The sequence below is a fragment of the Caretta caretta genome, chromosome 10, assembly GCF_965140235.1.
Source record: "Caretta caretta isolate rCarCar2 chromosome 10, rCarCar1.hap1, whole genome shotgun sequence".
NCBI lineage: Eukaryota > Metazoa > Chordata > Testudines > Cheloniidae > Caretta > Caretta caretta.
This window is the reverse complement of record NC_134215.1, coordinates 65,320,052-65,348,041: the sequence shown is the minus strand read 5'-3', so window position 1 is coordinate 65,348,041 and position 27,990 is coordinate 65,320,052. Positions and strand designations below refer to the sequence as shown.

The following is a 27,990-nucleotide window of genomic DNA, read 5'->3' as shown; positions in this document are numbered from 1 at the left end:
GTGCTTAATAAATAAAAATACATTTTAAAACTTTCTCTACACTCATAAACCTTAGTCAAGATTTCTTCTCCATTACTTTTGAGATAATCCACTGATGTGAGTAGCAGCTCACCAAAGCAGAACTGAATTTACTGCTTTGGACACCCCAAACCACTTAATATTTACATACTAAAATTCCACTAGCAGCCTCTATTGCTGACATATTTTGTACATCAAATGTAAACCTGTTCTATGCAGAGGAGGTAAGATGTCATCCAGGATAACTCTCAGAATTTTTTTACTGTTCCTCCTTCACTTTAAAATGATAGAAGTCTTAAATCTGAATACAAGAAACTATTTGTGCACTAAATATTGTAGCTAAATCACTTTTACCCTGGTTTTGAAATGAGCCCATGTTACCCCCATTCCGTGCAGAGGGCACATGCATTATTCAGAAGGAAGTGTGAATTACTTATAAATATGAGTCAGATTTATATCACATAATTGGGCCCAACTGATGCTGTCTGTGCAACAGAGGCCCAACACAGAAAGGGCAAAGGTATTCAGAAGGTCAGGAAAAGCGAATGTTGATTTTTCAAACATTAGGGGCTAAACTGGGGCTTTCAAGCGACAATCTACACTGCAGTGGCATCTCTAGAGGGGCTGTGCAGCAGCAGGAGTCTCCAGAGGCGTTTTGGTTGACTCAGCAAACATTTTCCAGATGCTAAAAGGGAGCAGGTACTCTGTCACCCTTTCATAGGCTACGAACGGTGTGCTTCCTAAACTGGCCTGGTCCTGGTCTCCACAGTTTTGCACCAGTATTACTATATCCATTAGAGGTCTGATTTGTCGGTTTGTTTGTTTTTTTAACCAAAATAGTTATGTCAATACAACTCCTAGTGGGGTATCAGTAAAACCAATGTAAAGGAGCTGTGCCTTATACCGGCCTAGTTCATTCTCCTTCCCACAGAGGAACACCATGATTGGTATAAAGCATCAGAGGGGTAGCTGTGTTAGTCTGGATCTGTAAAAGCGGCAAAGAGTCCTGTGGCACCTTACAGACTAACAGACGTATTGGACCATGAGCTTTTGTGGGTGAATACCCACTTCGTCGGATGCATGTAGTGGAAATTTCCAGAGGCAGGTATAAATATGCACGCAAGAATCAGGCTAGGGATAATGAGGTTAGTTCAATCAGGGAGGAAGAGGCCCTTTTCTAGCAGTTGAGGCGTGAACACCAAGGGAGGAGAAACTGCTTCTGTAGCTGGCGAGCCATTCACAGTCTTTGTTTAATCCTGAGCTGATGGTGTCAAATTTGCAAAAGAACTGAAGCTCAGCAGTTTCTCTTTGAAGTCTGGTCCTGAAGTTGTTTTGCTGCAGGATGGCGACCTTTAAAGCTGCTATTGTGTGTCCAGGGAGGTTGAAGTGTTCTCCTACAGGTTTTTGTATATTGGCATTCCTAATATCTGATTTGTGTCCATTTGTCCTTTTACGTAGGGACTGTCCAGTGTGGCTGATGTACATAGCAGAGGGGCATTGCTGGCACATGAGGGCATAGATTACATTGGTGGACGTGCAGGTGAATGAACCGGTGACGGTGTGGCTGATCTGGTTAGGTCCTGTAATGGTGTCACTGTGTAGATATGTGGGCAGAGTTGGCATCGAGGTTTGTTGCATGGATTGGTTCCTGAGTTAGAGTTACTATGTGTAGTTGCTGGTGAGAATATGCTTCAGGTTGGCGGGCTGTCTGTAGACGCGGACTGGCCTGCCTCCCAAGGTCTGTGAAAGTGAGGGATCGTTGCCCAGGATGGGTTGTAGATCACTGATGATGTGTTGGAGACGTTTTAGCTGAGGACTGTATGTGATGGCCAGTGGAGTTCTGTTGGTTTCTTTCTTGAGCTTGTCTTGCAGCAGGAGGCTTCTGGGTACACATCTGGCTCTGTTGATCTGTTTCCTTATTTCCTCATGTGGGTATCGTAGTTTTGAGAATGCATGGTGAAGATCTTGTAGGTGTTGGTCTCTGTCTGAGGGGTTGGAGCAAATGCGGTTGTACCTCAGCGCTTGGCTGTAAACAATGGATCGTGTGGTTTGTCCGGGATGGAAGCTGGAGGCATGAAGGTAGGCATAGTGGTCGGTGCGTTTTCGGTATAGGGTGGTGTTAACGTGACCGTCACTTATTTGCGCCATGGTGTCTAGGAAGTGGACCTCCCGTGTAGATTGGTCCAGGCTGAAGTTGATGGTGGGGTGGAAGCTGTTGAAATCGTGGTGGAATTCTTCCAGGGTTTCCTTCCCATGGATCCAGATGATGAAGATGTCATCAGTGTAACGTAGGTAGAGAACGGGCGTGAGTGGACGAGAGCTGAGGAAGCATTGTTCCAGGTCAGCCATAAAAATGTTGGCATATAGTGGGGCCATGCGGGTGCCCATAGCGGTGCCACTGGTCTGGAGGTATATATTGCCACCAAATTTGAAATAATTGTGCGTGAGGATAAAGTTACAGAGCTCAGCAACCAGTTGTGCTGTGGCATCATTAGGGATACTGTTCACATATCCGGACAGTCCTTCAGTGAGAGCGCCAATGCCCAAGATGATGGGGCATCCAGGGTTCCCGTGTTTGTGGATCTTGGGTAGTAGATAGAATAACCTCGGTTGGGGCTCTAAGGGTATGTTGATTTGTTCCTGTGTTAGTGTAGGGAGTATCCTGAGTAGAGGGTGCAGTTTCTTAGTGTATTCCTCAGTGGGATTTGAGGAAAGTGTCCTGTAGAATTTGGTGTTGGAAAGTTGTCTGGCAGCCTCCTTTTGGTAATCAGACCTGTTCATGATGACAACAGCACCTCCTTTATCAGCCTCTTTGATTATAATGTCAGGGTTGTTTCTGAGGCTCTGGATGGCATTGAGTTCTGCAAGACTTAGGTTATGAGGCAAGCAGCGTTGTTTTTTCCACAATTTCTGCCTGTGCACATCAGCAGAAGCCATTTCGATCCTCAGGAGGAGTCCATGTGGAGTTCTTCTTGTGTTGTTGGTGGGAGGGTATCTGTGTATCAGTGTGCTGTTCAGTGTTATCTTGAAAGTATTCTTTGAGTCGGAGACGGCGAAAGTAGGCTTCCAGCTCACCGCAGAGCTGTATCATGTTTGTGGGGGTGGCGGGGCAGAAAGAGAGTCCCCGAGATAGGACAGACACAAATCAGATATTAGGAATGGCAATATACAAAAACCTGTAGGAGAACACTTCAACCTCCCTGGACACACAATAGCAGCTTTAAAGGTCGCCATCCTGCAGCAAAACAACTTCAGGACCAGACTTCAAAGAGAAACTGCTGAGTTTCAGTTCATTTGCAAATTTGACACCATCAGCTCAGGATTAAACAAAGACTGTCAATGGCTCGCCAGCTACAGAAGCAGTTTCTCCTCCCTTGGTGTTCACGCCTCAACTGCTAGAAGAGGGCCTCATCCTCCCTGATTGAACTAACCTCATTATCCCTAGCCTGATTCTTGCGTGCATATTTATACCTGCCTCTGGAAATTTCCACTACATGCATCTGACGAAGTGGGTATTCACGCACGAAAGCTTATGCTCCAATACATCTGTTAGTCTGTAAGGTGCCACAGGACTCTTTGCCGCTATTATTGGTATAAAACACCTTTATATTGATATAACAACAAAGGGGAGTTTGTAACACTTTAACTAGACCCGTACAATTAAAGCAGCACAACTTCTCTGTGTAGATCAGCCCTTCGTCTCCTGACTGGCGTCAAACGGTGGCAGAAACTCTGCTCCCTCTTTGAAGAGTCTACTCCCAGCAGTGGCACCAGACTTTCAGAGTCCTTGCTAGCATTGTAGTTGGTCACTGCATTTCTAGTCTGGAACATATGACCTAGTTCTAACCAAGGTTACAGTTTCAGCTCTCATGCTTATTATTCACTAACTTTATTTTTTCATTTGTGTCCAACATTAATTGTATTCAATCTTTACAGCATTTTGGAGAGGTTAACATTAAAAGGAACAACATAGCTTGCTACATGATGCACAGTCTGCTATGATTTCAACTATACACAACAGTACCATTTAATGGGACCTTGTGAAGAAGGCAATATTAAAATATTTGTAGACAGTTAAGAAGATGGGGAGGGTGGTTAGTTCGGGTGATACAAGGGGTTTATGCAGAAGCAATGAGATGAGATTAAGACAGAGAAAATTCAGGCTGGATATCAGGAAAATATTCCAGTTTGAGATCTATCAGACTGTGGAATAGTCTCCTAGAGGAAGAGGTGAAAGCCCCATTGCTTATGACTTTTGAACACAACAAAATAGCTAAGCTATCTGAACAACAGAAGAGAAAATATTTATCTGGAGTGATGAGAAACATGCCATTGCTAGGTTCATTTAAATTTGTTTTCTGGATAATCCCCCCAAAAAACAGGGGTGACAATCAGTGTGTGTAAATTGTTGTTGCCTGTGATAGGAAGTAGGTTTGAAGTCCATTTATCTCCAAAATAAACATCTCTCAGATTTTCTTTGTACCTTTTATTCTTTTATATGACAAAGCAAAACAGTAAAAAGTATGTGGTTCCATTTCCTGGCCGTTGGGATAAAGGAAAATTATGACTTCTTGGAGTGCACAATGCTAATTTTTGAAACCTCCTCAAACAAGAACTGCAAGAGAAGTTGGCTTTTTATTTGCTACGTGTCACAGGCATAAGTCCTTGCCAAGCCTGATACAATATAGTTTAAATAAAAAGGGGGGGAACCTATTTGTAAAATGAACAGTGATGCTAAAAAAAAATTTTGACGTTTTAAAACTACTCTGGAAATTACATCAATACTGAAATAATTTCTTAGGACTCTTTTTTGAGCAATTTGATTCTTGTTTTAGCTGCAGTGGTTTTTGCATTTCTGTAGCTTACCAGTTATAGAGCTAAACTCTTATTTAGAGGATATTCAGTCTGAGCCTGATCCTGAAAGTTACTGAGGATCTCTAGGAAGTTGATTGGCTTCCTCAACACTCACTGAAGTCTATGGTACCTTGCAGGAACAGAGCTACTATTCCTTTCTCTATTCTCTTGCTACTGGCTTTGGTCATAGCTAGGGAAATTGAAGAACATCTAGTTCACATAAACAGTGCATTAGAATACTGTCCCCCCCATAATGATTCAGGTGCAGGTAGGGCCCTCTGCAGTCAAGGAGGAGGAAGCAGAATTTCCCCCTCATTGCTAAAGAGAAGCTTATGCATTTTATTTGCAGGTCACCTGTAAAACTCAAACTGAAGGAAGCACAGTATAGTGGAAAGTGATGTCCATGTATATAAATAGAATGTCTGACAATGTCTACACAGCATTTTGGAGCAAGCAAGAGTGAGCCTCCCTGAAGAGGACTGACAGACTTGAGAGACTCCCTCCTGTTTGCTCCAAAATGCAGCCCGAGCTACAGTCTGAGCCACAAGTTCAAAACACTGTCTATACGGCTATTTTTAGAGCACTAGCATGAGCCCTGCTTGACCATGTCTGTTGACACCGGTAGAGCAGCTCACTCCTGCTTGCTCCAAAATGCTGTGTAGACATACTCAATGTGGATAAAAGCACTACAATGACATCACTCAGTAGGTTTGTCATGGCACACCCAAATCAGCCAGCTTATGGACACATACCTCTGCCCTTGCCACATGCACAGCTAAGGCACTTGACTCATTCAAACACTGTTCAATATATTTGACCTGTCACTAGCAATTTTTCTGTTTAGGACACAGATTGTTCAAATCATTCTTTATCCCTCTTTAATCAAAGAATGTCAAAGAATGCTTGGGGAAATTAACCTTTGCTGCAAGGTTAGACTCCAGAATTCATATATCTGTACATAAAGTACAGAGGAGCTTGCTCGTGCAGTGAGAAATGTCGATGTGGTTGAGGGTTTTGGGTTTTTTTCTTAAATGCTATTTAAATCTTGTTTCTTCTGGACAATTTGGCTCTCATCAGCTTGTCTACTGAAGCTTCAGTCTGTTATCTGAAGTTTAGGAACCCTTTACTAATGACTCTTTGATTTCTTGAATACAAGGCTTTCCTACTGTGCCATGAGATGGATACCCAGCTGACGGCTATTATCCTGTAGTATTTCCCCAATCCCTTTGAAGTTTGGTCAAGATAGTCTCTATCCTCATATTCTTTACTATGGTGGCATTAGACTAGTGAAACCTCAAAAGGTTGCACAGGTTTTGAATAGTCTTTTGGTCCAACTGATATCAAAGGGCACCTTGTCAGCAGAGAAGCTTTTACGATCTGAAAAGGTAACTCTTTGCAACTTGTTCTGTTATCACTTTACTAAAAGTTTAAATGAACTCTCCAGGGTGAAACAGGTTTGAAACATTGTGAAACGTTTCAGCAGTCTGTAAAATCAAGGTTGAGCTAAGAAAGGGTAACTCTATGGAGACTTGTGGTTATCCCTCATTAGCAAAGGGCACATGCTTTTCATTCAGCATATGCATAAACCCTAGATCTGTGACAGATTGGTAAAAAAAGACGCAGCAGCTCAAAGGCAATTGTTGATAGTATAATGCTCAAAAGTGCTGAAAGATATGTTCCTTTTTGCTTTTAACCAGGAGGGCTACAGTGAAGCAGAGATGCTGTCTGCAGAAAGCTCTCCTAAGCCAAAACCACATGAGTTCAAATGGAAGCCAAAACAGCTACAAAAATATATTGATTGTCCATGCTATTTTAATTCAAGAACTATAATTCTAGGTTTAGTTTCAATTGTACTTGTTTTAATAGGGGGCTATTTAGATTCTTATTTGCTGTGCCAAGTCATGGCTCAAAGACCAGTCTAGTCAAAGTGCTTAAATTTTCTGTCACTGCTTCACTGAGCACCTGTCAAAACAGCTCTTCCCCTGCAAATATAACATGGCCCTAGAAGTCATGTAGCATCTGAATTTAACGAGAGTGATACTCGATTTAGAGAACAGGCCTATTTTAATTCTGGAATCCCTCCCTCCCAACAGTCAAACCTGCAATGAAAAGGTTTCTGAATTTTATTTGGCCAAAGTGGCCTTCTGAGAGAAGGGCTGTGCTAGGGGAAACCTGAACAGAGAGGTGGAGGAGAGAAGTAGTAAACCTCACCCTCTTAGACAGTGTATATATAGCGTAACTAGAACCAGTGACATTCCATCTGATTAGATTTTGTTCTGCTGAGAAAACTGTTATAGTATTTACAGAAATTCACTTACACCAGGGGTGGGCAAACTTTTTGGCCCGAGGGCCACATTGGGGTTGCAAAACGGTATGGAGGACCGAGTAGGGAAGGCTGTGCCTCCCCAAACAGCCTGGCCCCCGCCCCCTATCTGCCCCCTGGCTGCCCCCCTCAGAACTCCTGGGTGGGGCCCCAGGACCCCCAGCCCCTAACTGCCCCCCAGGGCCCCACCCCCTATCCAAACCCCCCTGCTCCTTGTCCCCTGAGTGCCCCCTCCCGGGACCCCCGTCCTTAACCGACCCCCTGGGAGCCCACACCCTATTCACCCCCCCCCCACTCCCTGACTTCTGACCGCCCCCCCGAACCTCCATCCCATCTAACCGTCCCCCATCCCCTGACTGCCCCCCAGGACCTCCTGCCCCCCACTCCTCCCGCCCCCTTACCATGCCGTTCAGAGCGGCAGGACAGGCTTATTGGAAAGCCTGGGAAGTGGGCAGGTGCAAGCCGCGCTGCCTGCACGGTGTCATGGCTGCAGGGAAGGAGGGACAGTGGGGGAGAGGCAGGGGGCGAGCCTCCCCAGCCAGGAGCTCAGCGGCCTGGCAGGATGGTCCTGTGGGCCGGATGTAGCCCGCGGGCCATAGTTTGCTCACCCCGACATACACCTTTGCTATACCATTGTACACAATTAATCTCTAAATATATCATCACATGCTGTGCGCTGGCAGATTTCACAAGCTAAACAGGGTCAGGTTGGGCCAGTGTCTGTGAGGGTATGTCTACGCTACCCGCCGCATCGGCGGGCAGCAATCGATCCAGCCGGGATCAATTTATTGCGTCTAGTCTAGATGCGATAAATCGACCCCCGAGAGCTCTCCCGTCGATCGCTGTACTCCATCGCCACGAGAAGCGCAGGCGGAGTCGACGGGAGCAGCAGCAGTCGAGTCACCGCGGTGAATACAGCACGGTAAGTCAATCTAAGTATGTCGACTTCAGCTACGTTCTTCATGTAGCTGAAGTTGCGTAATCTTAGATCGATCCCCCCCCACCCAATGTAGACCAGGGCTAAGGGAACACTTCAAGCAACACCTGGTTTCTAAAGGAAGTACTGTTCGTGCTTCAGTAGGTGGCACTTTGCCCTTTGAGGATTTGTCTGCATACAGATGTTGCACTTCTGAAGACACTTACATTGATTTAAACTTGGCTTTTACAAGTTTATCTTGTAACTGTGGTGCAATTGAGTGCATTATAAATTAGTATAAGAAATGATGAGTGCATTATAAATTAGTATAAGAAATAAATAAATTAATACTTACGAGTACAAAGGGTTTGTGTTGGCTAGTTGGACAACTTGAGGTTTTACAGGTTCAACAGCTATAAGTATGTCTTGCTCTATAGCCATAGGGAGCACAGCATATCCACAGTAGTCTATATGTTCTCCTAGAAAACAACAAAATAATAACAGAAAATTAACAGCATTTTGGAATAATCCTTGTTTAAGAACACGTTACTAGATGCCCAAAAAGACCACAATTGAGGAAGGCCAAATGGGTTAAAAAAATGACCTAGATTACAAGGAAAGTGAAGGCACCTATAAAAAACAATAATGAAACCTATAACTAATGCAAGTTGATAGTCATGAATATAAACCAGAAGCTAAGAATTGTAGATAACAGATAAGGGAAGCAAAGGGACACACAGACAAATCTGGGGCTAGCAGAGGACAATAAGGAGTTTTTAAGTATATTGGTAACAAAAAGAATCCTGACAATAGTATTGGTCCATTACTAGATGGAAATGGTAGAATTATTAATAATAATGCAGAAAAGCCAGAAGTGTTCAATAAATATTTCTGTTCTGTATTTGGCAAAATAACAGATTATGTAGTATTCTCATAGGATGATAACATTCTTTCCATTCCACTAGTATCTCAGGAGGATGTTAAACAGCAGCTACTAAAGTTAGACATTTTAAAATCATTAAATCCAGATGACTTGCATCCAAGAATTGTAAAAGAGCTGGCTTAGGAGCTTGCTGAACCGTTAATGTTGATTTTCAATAAGTCTTGGAACACTAGGGAAGTTCCAGAAGACTGGAAGAAAAGAAAGATAATGTTGTGCCAATATTATAGGCATATCAGTCTGACATTGATCCTGGGCAAGATAATGGAGCGGCTGATACAGGACTCAATTAATAAAGAATTAAAGGAGGGTAATATAATTAATGCCAGTCAACACAGGTTTATGGAAAATAGATCCTGTCAAATTAAATTGAGATTACAAGTTTGTTTGATAAAGACAATATAATAGACTTCTGTAAGATGTTTTACTTGTACTACCTGACATTTTGATGGAAAAAAAGTAGAATGACATAAAATTAACATGGCACCATTATATCTGGCTAATTGGTAGATCACAAAATATAATTGTCTACGGCGAATCGTTGTCAAGTGGGTGTATTGCTAGCGGGGCCTTCAGCAATCTGTTCTTGGCCCTTTGCCATTTAACATTTTTATCGGTGATCTGGAAGAAAACATAAAATCATCACTGATAAAGTTCGCAAATGATACAAAAATTGGGGGAGTGGTAAATAATGAAAAGGACAGGTCACTAATACAGAGTGATCTGAATTGCTTGGTAAACTTGGCACAAGCAAACAATATGTGTTTTAATTCAGCGAAACATAAATGTGAACATCTAGAAACAAAGAATGTAGACCATCCATATGGGATGGGGGAAGCAGTAACTCTGAAAAAGATTTGAGGGTCATGGTGGATAATCTTTTGAACTTGAGCTCCCAGTGCAAAGCTGTGGCCAAAAGGGGTAATGCGATCTTGGGATGCATAAACAGGGGACTCTCAAGTCAGAGTAGAGAGGTTATTTTACCTCTGGCACTGGTGCAACTGCTGCTGAAATACTGTGTCCAGCTCTGATGTCCACAGTTCAAGTAGGATGTTCATAAATTGGAAAGGGTTCAGAGAACAGCTACGAGAACTATTAGAAAACCAGCCTTATAATGATAGACTCAAGGTGCTCAGTCTATCTAGCTGAACATAGAGAAGGTTAAGGGGTGACTTGATTTACATGGGGAACAAATATTTAATACTGGGCTCTTCAATCTAGAAGAGAGAAAGGTATAACATGCTCCAATGGCTGAAGTTGAAGCTAGACACATTCGGAATGGAAATTAGGTGAACATTTTTAACAGTGAGAGTAATTAACCACTGGAACAATTTACCAAGGGTCATGGTGAATTCTCTATCACAGGCAATATTGAACTCAAGATTGGATTTTTTTTAAAAGATATATTTAAGGAATTATTTTGGGGAACTTCTAGGGCTTATATAATACAGAAGTTCAGACTAGATGATCACAAAGGCCCCTTCGGGCTTTGGAATCTATGAATCAGCAGCAGCAGAAGAAACATCCTTGATTCTAATGGCTAGTGTAGGAGTGCAGAATTGCTTCATGTCCTAGACAATTTCTACCAGTCATTTCAGAATATACACTTTACAGCTCTTATTGTTAAAATCCCAACTGCTAGACTGTTCTGCACATCTTAAATTTCATACTAAGGCACCAAAGCTTTACATTTCTATAATGATTTTTTGTAACCTTCATTTCTTTTTAAACCTTTATGTTCTTTAACAAAATTACAAGGTGATAGATGGACTGTTATCCGGCAGTTAGAGCAGGAAGACTATTTGTGCTTGACATGTAACTGGTAAAATTAGCAAGACAAGCAAGTTAAATTATTTCCATTTCACCTATGGTTAGCATACCGCAAACATAAATGCAATACATAATTTCCCTTCCCGCGACAACTTCTGCTCATCTGAATGATTCATCACCCACTGCATAAGGCTTTTGCAGGAATTCATTTTTCATACCATAGCTGGACTTTTTCCAGGAAAATACTAATATTTAAATCATCATTAATACAATTGTTCATAACATACAAAATAACATTCAATAAAGAAAATGGACATAGCAAGTACCTTCTCTGTTAGGAATAATTTTCAGGCAACATCTGTTCTCCACTCTAATTATCTTACATGACAGATGTTCAAAGTAAAAATTTAAATTGACTGCATAACAGGCTAATTAATGTTTTTAATGTGTATGTGATGGGTTTACAAACCCCATACTGGGCCCAAAGGGGTTAAAGGACAATACTGGCCCCAGGTAGCCCTGTCCCTCCAGACCTGCAAAGCATGCTCCAGCTGGAGAGGAAGCTTAAAAAGGAGCAACACAACTCAGTCAGTGAGAGGTTGGGGAGGAAGACAGACCTAACCTGAAGGCTCCTGGACAAGGGTGCTGAAAAAGCCTCCCTATGGGGAGTAGGACTGCACACGGAGTCCAGTCAGGGCTGAAGGTTTAGTTGTCTTTTCTTTTTCTTTTGTTATGTTATACTGGCACCTTGGAGGAGAGACAGATGGTAAGAAGTGACCCAGAGAGGGTAACTCTGAGGGCACGCCACGGTGCTGGACACTGTTGAATCTCATAGGGCTCTGGGTGGGAGCCAGTGGAATGGGAAGGCCCAAGGTCCCCTACCCTGTTGCAGGTAAGGCATAAGCCACATTCCACTCTCACTCCCCCCTCTGATAAGAAGAGGGCAAGGACATTGCAACCTGAGGGGAAGCTAAACCCATCCTCAGGTGAGGAACTGGACAGAAAGGCCTTCGTATTGAGAGGCAATACTGGGTGCACTACCCGCTAGACCACCTGGCCCTCTGAGAGCTCTATTGCACTATATTTGCCATATCTGTAGCAAAAACCCTTTCACGGAGAAAGTTGCCTGACTGGCTGGGTCATATTCTAATTACACAGAGAACTGAACTCTAGAAAGAGCATGATCATAAAATAAAAATGGGTGTCTCCAGAATGAAGCCACATTTTAAAAAAACAGGTATGAAATAACCATATTTACTCTCCAGACCAACTTACTATTCTAATCTCTGTGGGCTCAACTGTGTGGAATTTCTATAGAATGAGGGAGGGAAAACTATGGCAGAACATTTCCAGCTCTCGTCAAAATGTAGTACTCTGTGCCAGGATGCATTACTATGTTTGAAGATTTGAATTGTAGTAGTGAGAAAAGATGTGGGTTGATTTCATGATACCATCTTACAAACTTCAACTGCATCCTAGATCTGCCTGAGACTGAGCTGCAGAAACCATGGTAGGGAAATGAGCCCTAAACCTAACCAGGAAGGAGATTTTTAGGCACTGATTCAGAAAAGCATTTATGTCCTTAACTCCTTACCTATTCAAGATGGCACTTAAAATATAAAATTACGCCCGTCCTGAATAAAGATGCTGTCCTGAATTGTGACCTTAATGTGAACTACAGGTTGTAATAATATGCAGTTAAAAGCTAATGAAGTAATATTTTCTCCTTCCCATTTATGACTTAATGTCAAGCACAGGCACCCCTTGACCAAAAATAAAAAGATCACAAACATTTAGGTTGTATGTTTGGAACTTGCCATAAATTTAAAGAAAATAATATTCTTCTTTTACCTATTAAGTTGACTCGCCCTGGTGCACGAGCATAAAACTTGGGAGCCGATCCAAATTTAGAAATAAACATCTTCTTCAGCTTCAGCAATCTGAAAGGCAGGTTGGAATCCTTTAGAAGGAATACATTGGAAAACGCAGGAAATCCATGCACCCCTGGGGCCCAGAAGAAGGCAGTGCCCGTGAAATTGGCTGTTCATGATCACACTACCCTACTTCTGCTAGCACTGCGCATCCCTAACAACTCGGATTGTCAAAGGCAGCAACAAGCTATGTAAGCAACTACACTGACCTAAGTACTACGCCTCTCATGGAGGTGGAGTAGTTATTAGGTCGGCGTAGCAGGTGAGTTAAGTTGGCGAGAGGACATTGTAGCGTAGACACTTATTCAACTGTCTTACGTTGACCTAACTCTGGTTAAGGACCATGCCTAAGTCCAGCTTGCCTGGGTGGCAAGATAGACTGGAATGGTGAAGGGGACTGTCTGTGACTCCATGGTAAGACTGCTATAATATTTTAGGACCTCACACTTGTTATTGGGTTGGTTACATAGGCGCTGGAGCACCCACAGGGAAAAATTAGTGGGTGCACTGCACGAACTGGCAGCCAAGCTCCCCTCCCCACCCCTGCCCCACCTCACCTCCGCCTCCTCCCCTGAGCACACCACATCCCCGCTTCTCCTACTACCTCCCAGCGCTTGCCGCCGCAAAACAGCTGTTTTGCAGCGTAACAAGCTCCAGGAGGGACGGGAGAGGAGTGGGAATATGACATGCTCAGGGGAGGAAGCAGGGCCGGGGCGGGGATCTGGGGAAGGAGTTGGAATAGGGGCAGGGAGGGGTGGAGTTGGGGCAGGGATTGGAATGGGGGTGGGGCATGAACGGGCGGGGCAGGGGTGGAGTTGGGGCAGGGCACGGCCGGGGGTAGCCAGCCGAAGTCAGCACCTATGGTTGGTGAAATCTAATTATGGAACACACAACCAGTCTGGAATCTCTGACCTGCTTCTTGACAGTCTGCCCTGGCGCTCACGGTCATGAACCACTTCAGACAGTGTGATAATTCCTACATTTTCAAAAGCAACTAGTGCATCAATGTTTGGACACTCAACTTAAAAATCCCTGAAGGGGAGGTGATTTTCAGAATCTAGGTGCTCTGCCCTTCTGAAAATCAGGGCACTTTAATGTGTCTTAAATTTGTCAAAAACTGAAATATCCAGAATCAGTAGCAAGTTTTGAAAATTTAGGCGTTGGTGTCTCAGCAATTTTTTGAAAGAAGTTATTGTGGCATAGAGAAGATCAGACATTAGGAAAATGATAGAAAGAAAGGGGAGAAAGGAAAGTTACTATTTCACAGAAATATTGGATTAAATAATACTTTGCACTTTTATGGCACCTTCCATCTGAGCATTTCCAAGTATTTTACAAATTTTTAATTAAATCTCCCAACACTTATGTGAGGTAAGTATATTTATTCCCATTTTACAGGTGAGAAAACTGAGCCAAAGAGATGTTAAGCAGCTTGCCCATGGTCACCAAACAAATGCGTGACAGAGGAAGGAACAGAATCCTGGAGTCCTGACTCTCAGCCTTCTGCTCTAAACACCACACAACAATCCCCTTGACAAACTTTAATTTCATGTTGCGCTAAACCACAGTCAAATCAGCTGTTTGTCCAGAATTGCATATGCTACCATAAGAGTGGAGCCCGTAGAGATACTACTGCTATGGATTTGTGGTTTTTAGTTGGGGATAGGGCTGGAGTCAAATTGACAAAAATCAAAATGATAAAATCAATTTATGAATGTATACAATTATTTACAAATACATGCATGCAAAAAACTATAAATACCATGTCTTAAGCATCAGCCTATATTTCCCCCATGACTTATACAGCCAATACCTTCTTACAGTGGTTCAGCAACTGTCCCAAATGGTTTTCTCAAATTTTCCTCTGGTTTTACCTAATAGCATGAAAGTTTCATTGGAAATAAAGATCTGAAAAATCACTGTTTAATAAGACTATGAAGAATGCTATCTCCCTTCCTGTGTTTGTAAACAAGTGATTCCCTGAGTATCACACCAAGGACAGTGAGTGGGCAGCTGGAGGATGAGAAGGGGCTAAGTCATCATCCTAGTGCAGCACGAGAAGCTGTAATTACAGACATGATAGTAAGTTCACATCAAAACAGCACTGAAGTAATATTGGTTACAAAGCAGCCCGTTAACTTTCTTTAAAGGCAGCAGCAAATTAAAAAGATGAAGTGCAAGAAGTCAAGTAGGATAAAGGAGAAACAATCTTTAAAAATAATGTCATGAAACAGCTATTATACTGCTTCAAAAACCTTTCTGTTTCTGAAGAAATGGGTGGCTCCCAAGGACCTAGCCAATTCAATGTATTTTGTAGCCAGTTTCCTAAGAACAAATGCTGTAGCATGCCCTAGAAGGATTTCTACCTTTAGCCCTAGACTGGAACTTCAAATGTAGTCAATGCAAAGAGCGAGCAGGAGTAGCAATGAAAAAAAGATATGATATTTCACATTAGATTAACTTTAATTTGTATCCCTTTGTAAACTTCGTACCATTGTCTTGAACCATATTCTAAATATTTTAGCAAATCAAGAATTCTCTAGTCATAAAGCTGTACAGGAGACCACCATCTGTTGTGAATTATTTATTAGACCTTTCTGCACTTTAATCCACTTTGACTGCTTACAAATGAAAACATAGGAATTGCCTTGCTAGATTAGACCCGGGGTCAACCTAATCCAGTATTCTGTCTTTAAAGTGAACAGTATCTGATACTTTGGAGAGATATGCAAGAAACCTCCTGGTAGACAGTGTGTCCAGAGGGAAAGATTCTTCCTATCCCTCTTCATTTGCTGGTTGGCTTATGCCTTGAAGAAAATATTGTCCTATTATATCTCTAAATGTTCTCATTTTCCCATGTCTATTTCTTAATTTCTTTGCACTTTTCTCTAGTCTTGACTCGTCTATCTTCCTGTTGTCATCTGCAAATTTTGCCATCTCATTCCACAACCCCTTTTTTGGATCACAATCATGAAAATGCCTCTTGCAAATATGCTTCTGTCCACAGGGAAATTTGCTGGCAGAATGCTAGAAATTATGTTAATGTGAGATGCTTGTATTTCCTTGTGTGTCTGTATCCAGAATGTCTCTTTGGCTTAGAGCTATTTTGATAGTGGTGCTGGTGTCTACGGCTATGTCTACACTGCGTATCTTACAATGGCCCAGCTGTGCTGCTACAGTCACACCGTTGTAAGGTACACAGTGTAGACGCTCTTTGTCTCCAGTAGAGAGCTCTCCCAGCGACAAAATAAAACCACCCCCAATGACGGGGGGTAGCTTCGTCGCCGGGAGAGCATCTCCCACTGACGAAGCACTGTCCCCACCAGCACTTTTCATCGTTAAAACTTTTGTCACTCGGGGGGTGGGGGGGGTTCACACCTGTGAGTGACAAAAGTTTTAACGAAGAAAGTGCAGTGTAGACATAGCCTAAGAATAAACAGAGGTAACTGGGATTGATTTATACTGACTAATTTATTCTCAGAGGCCTGGTCTAGACTAGAAAATTAAGTCAGTTTATCTACATCAGTCAAGGATATGAAAACTGCAGCCCCCCAGCACCATAGTTAAGCCTATCTAAGTCCCTATGTAGACAGTGCTAGGTCAACCCAAGAATTCTTCCACCTCTCGGTGAGGTGGATTACCTATGCCAATGGGAGATTCCCTCCCGCCGGCATAGGTGATGTCTACATTGAAACACTACAGCACTGCAGCTCTGCGGCAGTAGCATTGTAAGAGTAGACATACCCCAAGATGTGTTTTGTAAGCAAGAATAGTCTCATCTATTTGTAAACTTTGACCAAAATGTTGACATAGGTGCTTCCATTTAGAGATCTAAATCAGATCTGATTTTTCAGAGTTGCTGAACAACACAACTCCCATTTGCTTCAGCTTTGCACAGGCAAATTTCAAAACGATGTGAATTAAAATTAAGTGAAATCTAACAGGAGGAGGAACAATTTAGAACACACCTCTTCTCTGAATGCTAACATAAAATCAGAGGTTTACGGGACTTTCCCTGCATTCTTCTGCTGCACAATGAGATTTAACTTTCCTGATAACGCTTCCAAACAGAGCAGGCCTTAGACACAGGGGCATGGAGAGAGGTGGTCCCTCTTTCGTTAAGGAATATTGGAAAGGTGATGTGGGGTAACTTTGCACTGCCTTTTGGGTTGGCTTTACAATGTTTGGAATTCCTAGGGATGACAGGGTTGGAGCTTGGAGTGGGGAAGGAGAGAAAGATCAAGGACTGGGTTGCCATCCCACTGCCATAGCAGAAGAGGGAACAGGGAAACCTGAACTGGTTATGAGGTTCCTCCCCCTTTATTCTCCCATCTGGAAGGGGGAAGAGGGATCTGCACTGATGGCTCCTCTGCCAGAGTCTCCCAAAGAGATGATGGATTGCACAAAGTCCCCCTTTCCATGTGGCTATCAGCAGTTTGAGGGTGCCTGGTCACACTAATAGTGACTTTCCTCCCATTCTGGGGGAAAAGCTGGTTAGGTCCATCAGAGTCAGGATAGCCCCCCGAAGTGGCTCCTTGTGCTTACCGTCAGCGGTGCTGGAACAATGTTTACATTGGGGGGGCTGAGAGCCATTGAACCAAACTGTAAACCCTGGATATGATGGAAACCCCTTCAAGCCAAGGGGTGCAGCAACCCCTGCACCCTAGTTCCAGCACCTATCCGTAGAGAGGCCGGCCACCCTTCTGGGGACAAATGAAAGGGTCCAGGACCGTGCAGCTGGCGCCCTTCAGCGACACTCGCCGTCACTCGGAACAGAGGAGAGCCCGGACACAGCCTGCACCGGGGGACGGCTGCCGCGCCCTCAGCACCGGCCGCTGCCCGGCAAAGCCCGAGAGAGACGCAGCCGCTTTGCAGCCCGCGTCCAGCGTCCGCAGCCCCTAGGGCCGGGGCCGCTCCAGCTCGCAGGCTGGGCCCCTGCTCTCCGAACGGGCCCGGCTCCAGGCCACACACCCACCCACCTGGGCTGCTCCGCCAGCTGGACTGGGAGGGTGGCGGGGGCGTCCGAGGCCATCCTCGGCCTCGCGGGGCTGTGCGGGGCGGCAGAGAGGCAGCGGCGGGTTGCCTGCCGCCGGGACCGTAGGCTGCTATCACGGGACAAGGCAAGGTCTCCCTTCCTTCCGGGCGGCGGGGGAGCCCTGCCTCCTCCCCGCCCAGGTCCGGGTGCTCGGGGGCAGGGCTTGTGCCAAGCTGCCGGGCAAGCCACCGCCCAGACATCCAGCAGGGCTCGGACAAGCGGCTCCGCCCCCGCTGGGTGTCTGGCTTTGGGCCCTGGCTCCTGCCCGCGGCAGGACGTTGTTTGACGTTGATGTGACAATAGGAGCGGAGGAGGGGTTTCTTTTTTTAAATGTCTGCACCAATGATGTGTAAGATCTCCGTGAAAGACAAAGCAAATCAATTCCCAAGGAGAGGGTCTCTCTCCCAGCGAGCCAGGACTGACAGCCCAGTGCCTTAAAAACATACAATGTAATTGCAGAAAAGGGCAACGTGACTCAATGTCTCCTCTGAACAAGGGTCACGAACAAGGTCGGTCCCAGATCTCTCCCCCACAACAAACCCATACAGTGAAAACACAAAATAAACATTAACAGAGGAAGCAAAACGCCTTATTCTGAAGGCGTTGCTTTTTTTATTCTGATGGTTTGTGTTATTCGTGGGTGTTTCTATGGTGTGCTGGATTCTCTCCCCCCCCCCCCCGCCCTCCTATGGCACCCTATTATCCATCAGAATAGGGACTCCAGTTATTTGGAGTAACTGATTTGGTCAGCTACATCTCCCAGCAGGCTGATGGCTATTATTATTTGTTATTTTATCCTGCTATTTCAATCCATACAGTCCAAAAGGTACCTATCCTATAAGGTTATAAGTGCCCTAGCATAGATAGTATTGTATACTGTCATACAAATTTCTAGTGTGGACTAACCTCTCTGGTGAGTAAAAACAATCCTCTCTTCACATCAGTCATCCATAAACCTATCAAATCCTCATTCCACCCCTTTTCTAACTGTGCAGGAGAAAAGAGGGCCTTTCAGTTTGCTCAGACCTGGGCTCTGGCAGACCCACAGGGTAAGTGAATTCCAATGTTGCACTTCTGCTTCTTCTCGTGTCCTTGTCACAAACTAGATGTTTTTCCAGAACCGTGCACAAGCAATGGCTCTTTCCATCACTGCAGCAAGATCCTCCTTTGTACAGGTCACCCCAAAGAGTCGGCAAACGAGCAAGTGCTTCATATTTTGCACCTCACCATATTCGCATATTCGTGTCATTAGAGTAGCCCCATTTGATCATATTAAAAGTAGTTGATCAGCCAGTTTGCATGCACAGGCGGTTCAGGCATCACCACATTGACCAGTCTGTATCCTCCCCTCCGGGAAGGACCTCCTGGGGTTCCAGATCTATTTCAGTGGATCCAACTCGCATTGTCTTTCATTCCATAACCTCAACTGTGCCTTAGAGCTGTTGTATCAAAAGGCACAACACAGGTTTTAAAACTCTTTCACAATTTAAGGTGTTTGATTACTCCTGTGTGACCATATGCCAAGATGCCTTGGATCTTCCATCTGTCACAATCTTTCCCTTTGGCTTGCTACTGTCCTTCTGATACCAGGTGACGTAGTGCCAGCTGGTAAGTAGAGGCTATCCTTTGGTGTTGGCTTTAGACATCCTGTTATTCCACAACAACTGTAGTTTAGAACAGGGTCTAATTTCTTAGCATGGACGGATCGTTCCCACACTGGGCATGCATACTCTGCTATGAAATAGCACAAAGCGATAGCAGTTGTTCACAAGGTAGCTGGATTGTCTCCCCACTTTGAGGTGACCAACTTTCGGAGGATGTTGTTACAGGCACTAACTTTTCCTTTCATCTTCTTTACATGTGCTTTGAAGGAAAGTGTCAGGTCCAATGTCATCTCCAGGTAGACAGGGTTCAGGTGATTAGCCAGTGGGATTCCATCCTGGGTGATATTTAGTTTCCGCTTGGCTTCTCGATGGCGTAGGTGAAAGGCCATCACCTGTGTCCTGGTTGGGTTAGCACGAAGCTGCTTATTGTAATAAGTTGGGAGGTTGCTCAGTGCACATCATTCTATTCTTGACAGTGGTAAAGTCCATCTTCTGTGACATGATGCATAGACCATGGCAAAAATAAAGCTCCTTGTATTGCTCTGTATGGGCTGGTCACTGGTCAGGATTGGTGCTAACACACTGCCCTGTGGGAGGCCATTTCATCATCATCTCCAGTGGTTCCATTTCTTGCACAGTTCTACATAAAAAAGACTTTGGCAAGCAAGGTTTGGTGGTTGACTGTATCGTATGCTACTGATAGGTCTACGAACACAGTGCCTGTGGTCATCCCTCTCTCAAATCCATCTTCTATATGCTGGTTAATATTGAATATTTGGTCAGTGCAGGACTTTCCTGATCTAAATCCAGCTTGTTCAGATATTAGATGCCGTTCAATATGAGGTGAGAGGAGACTGAGAATGAGGTGTTTGTAAAAGTTTATAGAGGTGGCATAGACAGAGCCCTGTGCGGATACAAAATTTGTATCTGCATCCAATCCGCGATCCTCAAAAACGGTCTGTGGATATCCGCAAAAGCAGATATCCGTGGATTTGCAGGGCTCTAGGCATAAAAGTGATATTGGCCAGAAGTTTTTTGGGTCAGAGGCATCCTTCCCCAGCTTCAATAGAGCTATTACATGGGCTCGTCACCATAATTTAGGTATTCTAATTCATGGACAATTGTTAAAAAGGCGTAATACCCATAATTTGGTTGCAGAACCAAAATGCTTAATCTGCTCCATGCATATGTCTTTGAGTCCAACTGCTTTGTCGTTCTTCAAATGACTTATTCTGGCACTGAGTTCATCTATTGTGTATGGTGTGCTGAAATGATCTTCTTCCAGATCAGTTTGCTGTATAAGTAATATTTAGGCTGCTTGTTCAGAGCTTTCCCATTAAGCAGAAGCTGGTGTGCCACTAGGTTGGCTGTGATGCTGTGGTGTTGCTCTACTTTCTTCGGATCATTATTCAACTTGTGAATGGTCAACCATGCTTCCTGCTAGTGTTCCTTCAATCAATTCTTTCCATTTCTGTTGCCTTTCTTCTTGAAGCTTGTTAGCTAGGGCTGTCCCTGCTGTGATAGTGTTTTCCGAGAAAGGATCTCTTTGGAACATTTGTTGGTATTTTTTATATCTGGCAGTTAGCACAGGAGTAAACCCTGGTATGTGTTCAGTTCTACATCCTCAATGTATATACCTCTTGGAGCAGGGGTGGGCAAACTATGGCTGCGGGCCACATCCGGCCCACCAGCTGATTTAATCTGGCCCTGGAGCTCCTGGAAGCAGCGGCATGTCTCCCCTCCAGCTCCTACGTGTAGGGGTTGTCAGGGGCTCTGCACTCTGTCCCCACCCCAAGCACCCCAAGCTCCCATTGGGCAAGAACTGCTGCTAATGGAAGCTGCAGGAGCGACACCTGTGTACAGGGCAGTGTGCAGACCCCCTGGCCGCACCTCCGCGTAGGAGATGGAGCGAGGACATGCCGCTGCTTCTGGGAGCTGCTTGAGGTAAGCGCCTCCCAGAGCCTGCACCCCTGAGCCCCTCCCACACCCCAATCCCCTGCCCCAGCCCAGAGCCCCCTCCCACTCTCCGAATCCCTCAATCCCAGCCTGCAGCACCATCCTGCACCTCAAACCCCTCATCCCCACCTCCACATCAGAGCCTGCATCCCCAGCTGAAGCCCTCACCCCCCACACCCACATGCCCCAATACCCTGCCCCAGTCTGGAGCCCCCTCCCACACTCCAAACCCCTCAGTCCCAGCCTGAAGCACCCTCCTACACTCCAAACCCCTCATACCCAGCCCCACCCCAGAGCCCACACCTCCAGCCGGAGTCCTCACTCCCACCCTGTGCCCCAGTCCCCTGCCCCAGCCTGGAGCACCCTCCTACACTCCAACCCCCTCATCCCCAGCCCCACCCCAGGAACCACATCTCCAGCCGGAGCCCTCACCCCCCCACACACACATCCTAATCCTTGCCCCAGCCCCAGCCCCCTCCTGTACCCTGAACTCCTCATTTCTGGTCCCACCCCAGAGCCCCGCACCCCCAGCCAGAGCCCTCACCACCTCCTGCACCCCAACCCCAATTTCGTGAGCATTTATGGCCTGCCATACAATTTTCATACCCAGATGTGGCCCTCGGGCCAAAAAGTTTGCCCATCACTGTCTTGGAGGTATTGCGCAGTGCACTCATGAAGAGGTCGCAATTCTCCAGGATTGGATTTATGAGAGTCAGTTTTTTGTAAAGGACAATCTTGCATTATCAGTTGTTGCAATATTGCATAAGAAGAACCACACTCTCAAGTAGCTTGGTCCCAAATCATGTAAGGCTTTATAGGTCAAGATAAACATATTGAATTCAACCTAGAAGGAGACAGTGCAGCTTACAGAGCACTGGTTTTATGAGCTCTCATTATGATCTTAATAAGTGGATAGTCCCATTCTGCACTGACTTCAGTGGTTTAAGCTGTAGGCTCAAGCAAAGTGCATTACAGTAATCTAGTCTCAACAGACAAAAGACATGGATAAGTGTAACAAGATCAACATCCAAATGAAAAGATCTCACTCTTTATATCATGTGCAGATGGAAAAAAGTTCACTTAGCCTCAGCTGCAGCTTAGGCCTTAACCAGCCAAGAAGGACATGTACAATGAAAAGGTGGTGGCCTGAAGAGCTGCCAGAAACTTAAGAACCTAAGTAAGTGGCTGTTTCTGAAAGTCCAACAGACAAAACCCTACATTTGTCTTCATAAGAGTTCTTTGTATTCTTGCATGCAGATAGCTATGTCCAAATCAGATTTTATCTGTGAAGTAAAAGAAATGTTGTTGCTTAATATTGCACAAAACATAAAACTAAAGACAACCCTGACTGCTGCGAAAGAGCAGGAAGTAGCCAGTAGATCATATGTACCAAGCCAAATCCGTGGCCATCTGAGAATTACATGGTTGCAGAAGGAGAGAATTCAAAGTCACCTTCTCCAAGCGGACTCAGCTCTCTAGCACTTGAGCAAAAGTATAACTAGAAATATCAGGACCTATGAATACCTATGAATATGAATTGTGCAGTTCTGAGTTTGTCAGATAGAGGTCAGTAATATACATACACCAGTCAGCACATTATAATACTATTAACCTTTCATTTCTAGGCATCCATGCCTGAAGGCATGGGCACATTATCAAGAATGAGCTAAACCATAAATCAAAATAAACCGGAAACATCCCAGATTAAATTCCAGAGCAGGAACAGATTCTTAAAACACCCCACAAGCAACTCAAAACCAAAGACCACATACCAACTGCAAGAACATAAGTAATTATCAATTATGCCACAAGTCCTTTTGTATAAGCTAAGGGAGAAAAAATTTCAGAACAATAGGCCCTGGACATATGAGATTTGGAACATATGGAAGTATGACTACAGATCTGTTGGTCAAGAGGTATAAATTATATAAAGAAGAGCATATGTAAAAGGGAATGGGGTTAGTATAATGAAATACACAGTACAGGCATATCAAGCAATTTCCCTTCTTCTCACTATTATGTATTAGTGTGGTATTTGTCTTTTATTTTAAAGGACAGCCTTTGTGTGCTTTCTAGTGTTCCTCACCTCATCCTAAGTCAATATATTATCCTGTATTTCAGCAATAATCATTCAAAAGATCATACACTTTACACTGTGATACAGATGTGTGATTTAGTCCTTTGTTTGACTTTGACTACAACTTGTCAAATAAATTTTGAGGTCTGTTCCCTCCTCTTGAGTCACACAAAGAGGAAATAGACTCTAGTTGGCAAGGTTGCTGATATTGCTTGGTGGCTATGTGGAAGCAGATGCTGTTTTCAAACCACCTGTCCTGTTGGGAGCTGGAGGGTGCTGCCTGGATCTACCACTCCAGGAAACATCTAGCACACTCTTGCCATTATAACAAATAACAATAATAAAGGATGATAGGTTAGCTTTTAGAATATAGTGTGGAGGGGGCAGAAAAGGCACGAGCAGGAAGTCTGCTTCCCTGTGTCAGTAAAAGAAAGCATTATGGGGAAGGAGGGCAGTTGCAGCAGAGGCCTAGAGAGGGTGACTGGAAGAAGAAGGAAAATAAGAGATTCTCCAAGAGATATCCAGGAGAAAGGAGGGGGATAATACATATGTTTTTGTGTGTGGTTCTAGCTGAATTTTCAAATGGAGGGGATGAAGGAGTGAAAAACTAAGAGTGAAAAACATCAAAAGATAGACCAAAACCATAATGAGATTTATTTGACATAAACCTAATTTTATACCAATGCCATGAATTTCCTCCCATACGTTTAAATCTGATATTAGCATTGACATTCTTGTGCCCTCTATCCAAGATGAGTCTGCCTATCAGTGGTGTTATACATATATTGCCTGGGAAGTGCCTTGGGAAGGGTCCTTCAAAAGTGGATGGAAGGCATTGTATAAAGGAAATACATATTAGCTTGAGTGGTTAATATATTTTGTGAAAACTTGCTTTTTTGAGCTTGCACCCAGAGAATGCTTAGATGGTACATAAATCCCCCAAACAAACCAGCATGGTGAATAAGTTCATTTTTGAGGGCCCAATTTTCTTGACCTTTAGAAGGTTTAAGAGTTATAGATTTTTTAAATTTTCACTGAAATATTCTTTGCTTAGATTAAATGTAAAGAACTCAGAGCCTAGGAAGGGTACTAAAATGGATTTCAAGACGGCAGACTTTAGCAAACTCAGGGAGTTAGTAGTAAAATCCCATGGGAAGCAAGTCTAGGGGGAAAAACAACTGAAGACAGTTGGCAGTTTTTCAAAGAGGCATTATTAACGGCACAAGAGCAAACTATCCCACTGCATAGGAAAGATAGGAAGTATGGCAAGAGACCACTGTGGCTTAACCAAGAGATAGTCAATGATCTAAACCTCAAAAAAGAGTCCTACAAAAAGTGGAAACTCGGTCAAATGACAAAGGATGAATATAAACAAATAACACAAGTATGTAGGGACAAAATTAGAAAAGCCAAGGCACAAAACGAGATCAAACTAGCTAGGGACATAAAAGGAAACAAGAAAACATTCTACAAATACATTAGAAGCGAGAGGAAGACCAAGGACAGAGTAGGCCCGTTACTCAATGAGGGGGGAAAGACAATAACAGAAAATATGGAAATGGCAGAGATGCTTAATGACTTCTTTGTTTCAATTTTCATCAAGAAGTTTGGTGGCGAGTGGAAGTCTAACATAGTGAATCCCAGCAAAAATGAAGTAGGATCAGCGTCTAAAATAGGGAAAGAACAAGTCAAAAATTACTCAGGGCAGGTCTACACTACAGCAGGGATCGACGCTCTGAGATCAATCCACTGGCGGTTGATTTAGTGGGTCTAGTGATTGAAAACTTGTTCCTAGAGAGTAGTTATCAGTGTTTCACAGTCATGCTGGAAGGGCATAATGAGTGGGGTCCCGGAGGGATCGGTTCTGGTTCTGTTCAATATCTTCATCAATGATTTAGATAATGGCAGAGTGAGTACACTTATAAAGTTTGCGGACGATACCAAGCTGGGAGGGGTTGCAAGTGCTTTAGAGCAGCAGTTCTCAAAGCCGGTCCGCCGCTTGTTCAGAGAAAGTCCCCAGCTGGCTGGGCCGGTTTGTTTATCTGCTGCATCCGCAGGTTCGGCTGATCACGGCTCCTACTGGCCGCAGTTTGCCGCTCCAGGCCAATGGGGGCTGCGGGAAGGGCGGCCAGCACATCCCTCAGCCTGCATCGCTTCCTGCAGCCCCCATTTGCCTGGAGTGGTGAACCGCAGCCAGTGGGAGCTGCGATAGGCCGAACCTGCGGATGCGGCAGGTAAACAACCGGCCCGGCCCGCCAGGAGCTTTCCCTGAACAAGCGGCGGACCGGCTTTGAGAACCACTGCTTTAGAGCATAGGATTACAATTCAAAATGATCTGGACAAACAGGAGAAATGGTCTGAAGTAAATAGGATGAAATTCAACAAGGACAAATGCAAAGTACTCCATTTAGGAAGGAACAATCAGTTGCACACATACAAAATGGGAAATGACTGCCTAGGAAGGAGTATTGCGGAAAGGGATCTGGGGGTCATAGTCGATCACATGCTAAATACGAGTCAACAGTGTAACACTGTGCAAAAAAAGCAAATATCAATCTGGGATGTATTAGCAGGAGTATTGTAAGCAAGCCAGTAGAAGTAATTCTTCTGCTCTACTCCGCGCTGATTAGGCCTCAACTGGAGTATTGTGTCCGGTTCTGAGTGCCACATTTCAGGAACGATGCGGACAAATTGGAGCAAGTCCAGTGAAGAGTCTAGAAAACATGACCTATGAGGGAAGATTGAAAAAAAATTGAGTTTGTTTAGTCTGGAGAAGAGAAGACTGAGAGGGGATATAACAGTTTCCAAGTATGTAAAAGGTTCTTACAAAGAGAAGGGAGAAGGATTGTTTTTCTTAACTCTGAGGATAGGACAAGAAGAAATGGTCTTAAATTGCAGCAAGGGCGGTTTAGGTTGGACATTAGGAAAAACTTCCGAACTGTCAGGGTGGTTAAGCACTGGAATAAATTGCCTAGGGAGGTTGTGGAATCTCCATCATTGGGGATTTTTAAGAACAGGTTGGATAAACACCTGTCAGGGATGGTCTAGATCAGGGATCGGCAACCTTTGGCATGGGACCTGTCAGGGAAAGCCCCTGGTGGGCTGGGCTGGGCTGGTATGTTTACCAGCTGTGTCCACAGGTTTGGCGGATCGCAGCTCCCACTGGTCTGCGGCGCGGGCCGAGGGATGTGCTGGCCACCACTTCCCGCAGCCCCCATTGGCCTGGGACAGCGAACTGCGGCCAGTGGAAGCTGCAATCGGCCGAACCTGCGGACGCGGCAGGTAAACATATCGGCCCGGCCCACCAGGGGCTTTCCCTGGTGGGCTGCGTGGCAAAGATTGCCGATCCCTGGTCTAGATAATACTTACTCCTGCCTTGAGTGCAGCAGACTGGACTAGATGACCTCTCGAGGTCCCTTCCTATTCTATACTTCTATGCTTCTAAAAGAAGCAAACAAAATAAAACAGGAATTAGCCTCTTACTATTGATTAATCAATTAATATACATAAGGCATTTTGCATTATTATTATTTTCAGAGATTTTGAATGGGGCAGTAGTTTGAATCCCCAGTCTGGGGTAGTTGATTTGCCTCATCAGTGTATAGCAGGTAGTTTAGAGCATGTGAACTCTGGGTCTCATTCTGCTCTCATCCCAATGTAAATTAGGAGCAATTTGAGTGAAATCAATGACATCAATGTAGAACTAGTACAGCTGACCCCAGAATAAGTTTCTCTGCATTTCATGATCTTACATTCATTCACATTTGGCACAGCGCTGTTGCAATGAAGAAACAGTGCTCCCCAAGAGGGGCCCCAATGATGTGCTCCAGTGACACAATGGGGGGAGAAGTCCTGTCTTTACAGGAAGTCCGGTGGCATCTTAAAGACTAACAGATTTATTTGGGCATAAGCTTTTGTGGGTAGAAAACCCATTTCTTCAGACCATGCATTTGAAGAAGTGGGGTTTTTTTACCCACGAAAGCTTATGCCCAAATAAATCTGTTAGTCTTTAAGGTGCCACTGGACTCCCCGTTGCTTGTATGGATACAGACGAACACAGCTATCCCAATACTTGTCTTTACGGGCTCCACTTATGTACATGGGAGGAGGCAGCCCTCTTCCTAAGGGTCCTCCTGATTGCAGTGGGGGAAGAGAGCTGCCTCTATGGGCCCTACCGAGCTACGGGAGAAGCGAGGCTGCCCTTAAGGGCTAGTACCCCACTGCTTTACAGTTTATAATGTGTGTGGGGGGAGGAAATAGTGTTGCCCCATGGGCCCTGCTGAGTTTTAGTGGGGAAGCAACTCTGTCCCTACGGGCCCTAGAGATTTCCGGCGTCGGGTTTGAGGGGAGCGGGGCCGAGAAGACCAGCCCCGCCCTGCTTGCTACGGGCCCGGCAGCCGCTCTAGTGACTGAAGCGCGGTGCACCCGCTATTCCGCTCCGGGTCTCCACGGGCGGGGCTAGCGAGGGAGAACGAAATTTCGGTTCCTAGCAGAGCGGAGTCATATTGGGCAGAAGCCGCGGAGGCTTGTGGGAGAAGGGGGCTGGCTCCGGTCTCTCGTCCCTCC

The 27,990-nt window shown here is 44.7% G+C and overlaps 1 protein-coding gene across 3 annotated transcripts in view; it reads right to left on the bottom strand.

Annotated features, from left to right (window-relative positions):
• The window catches only part of GALK2 (galactokinase 2), an 82,189-nt gene extending 64,150 nt beyond the window's left edge, over positions 1-18,039 (bottom strand). The window contains exons 1-3 of one of the 3 annotated variants that reach the window (XM_048865591.1): positions 17,732-17,799; positions 12,673-12,761; positions 8,467-8,590 (exon numbers count right to left, since the gene is read on the bottom strand). In XM_048865591.1, the coding sequence (XP_048721548.1) occupies positions 8,467-8,590; positions 12,673-12,761; positions 17,732-17,784 (266 nt within the window). In that variant the 5' untranslated portion in view covers positions 17,785-17,799. Of the gene's footprint in view, positions 1-8,466; positions 8,591-12,672; positions 12,762-17,731 lie in introns of all 3 variants that reach the window. The other 2 variants (XM_075133119.1, XM_075133118.1) reach the window with 2 other exon arrangements.
• Between the last annotated feature and the right edge of the window lie 9,951 nt (positions 18,040-27,990).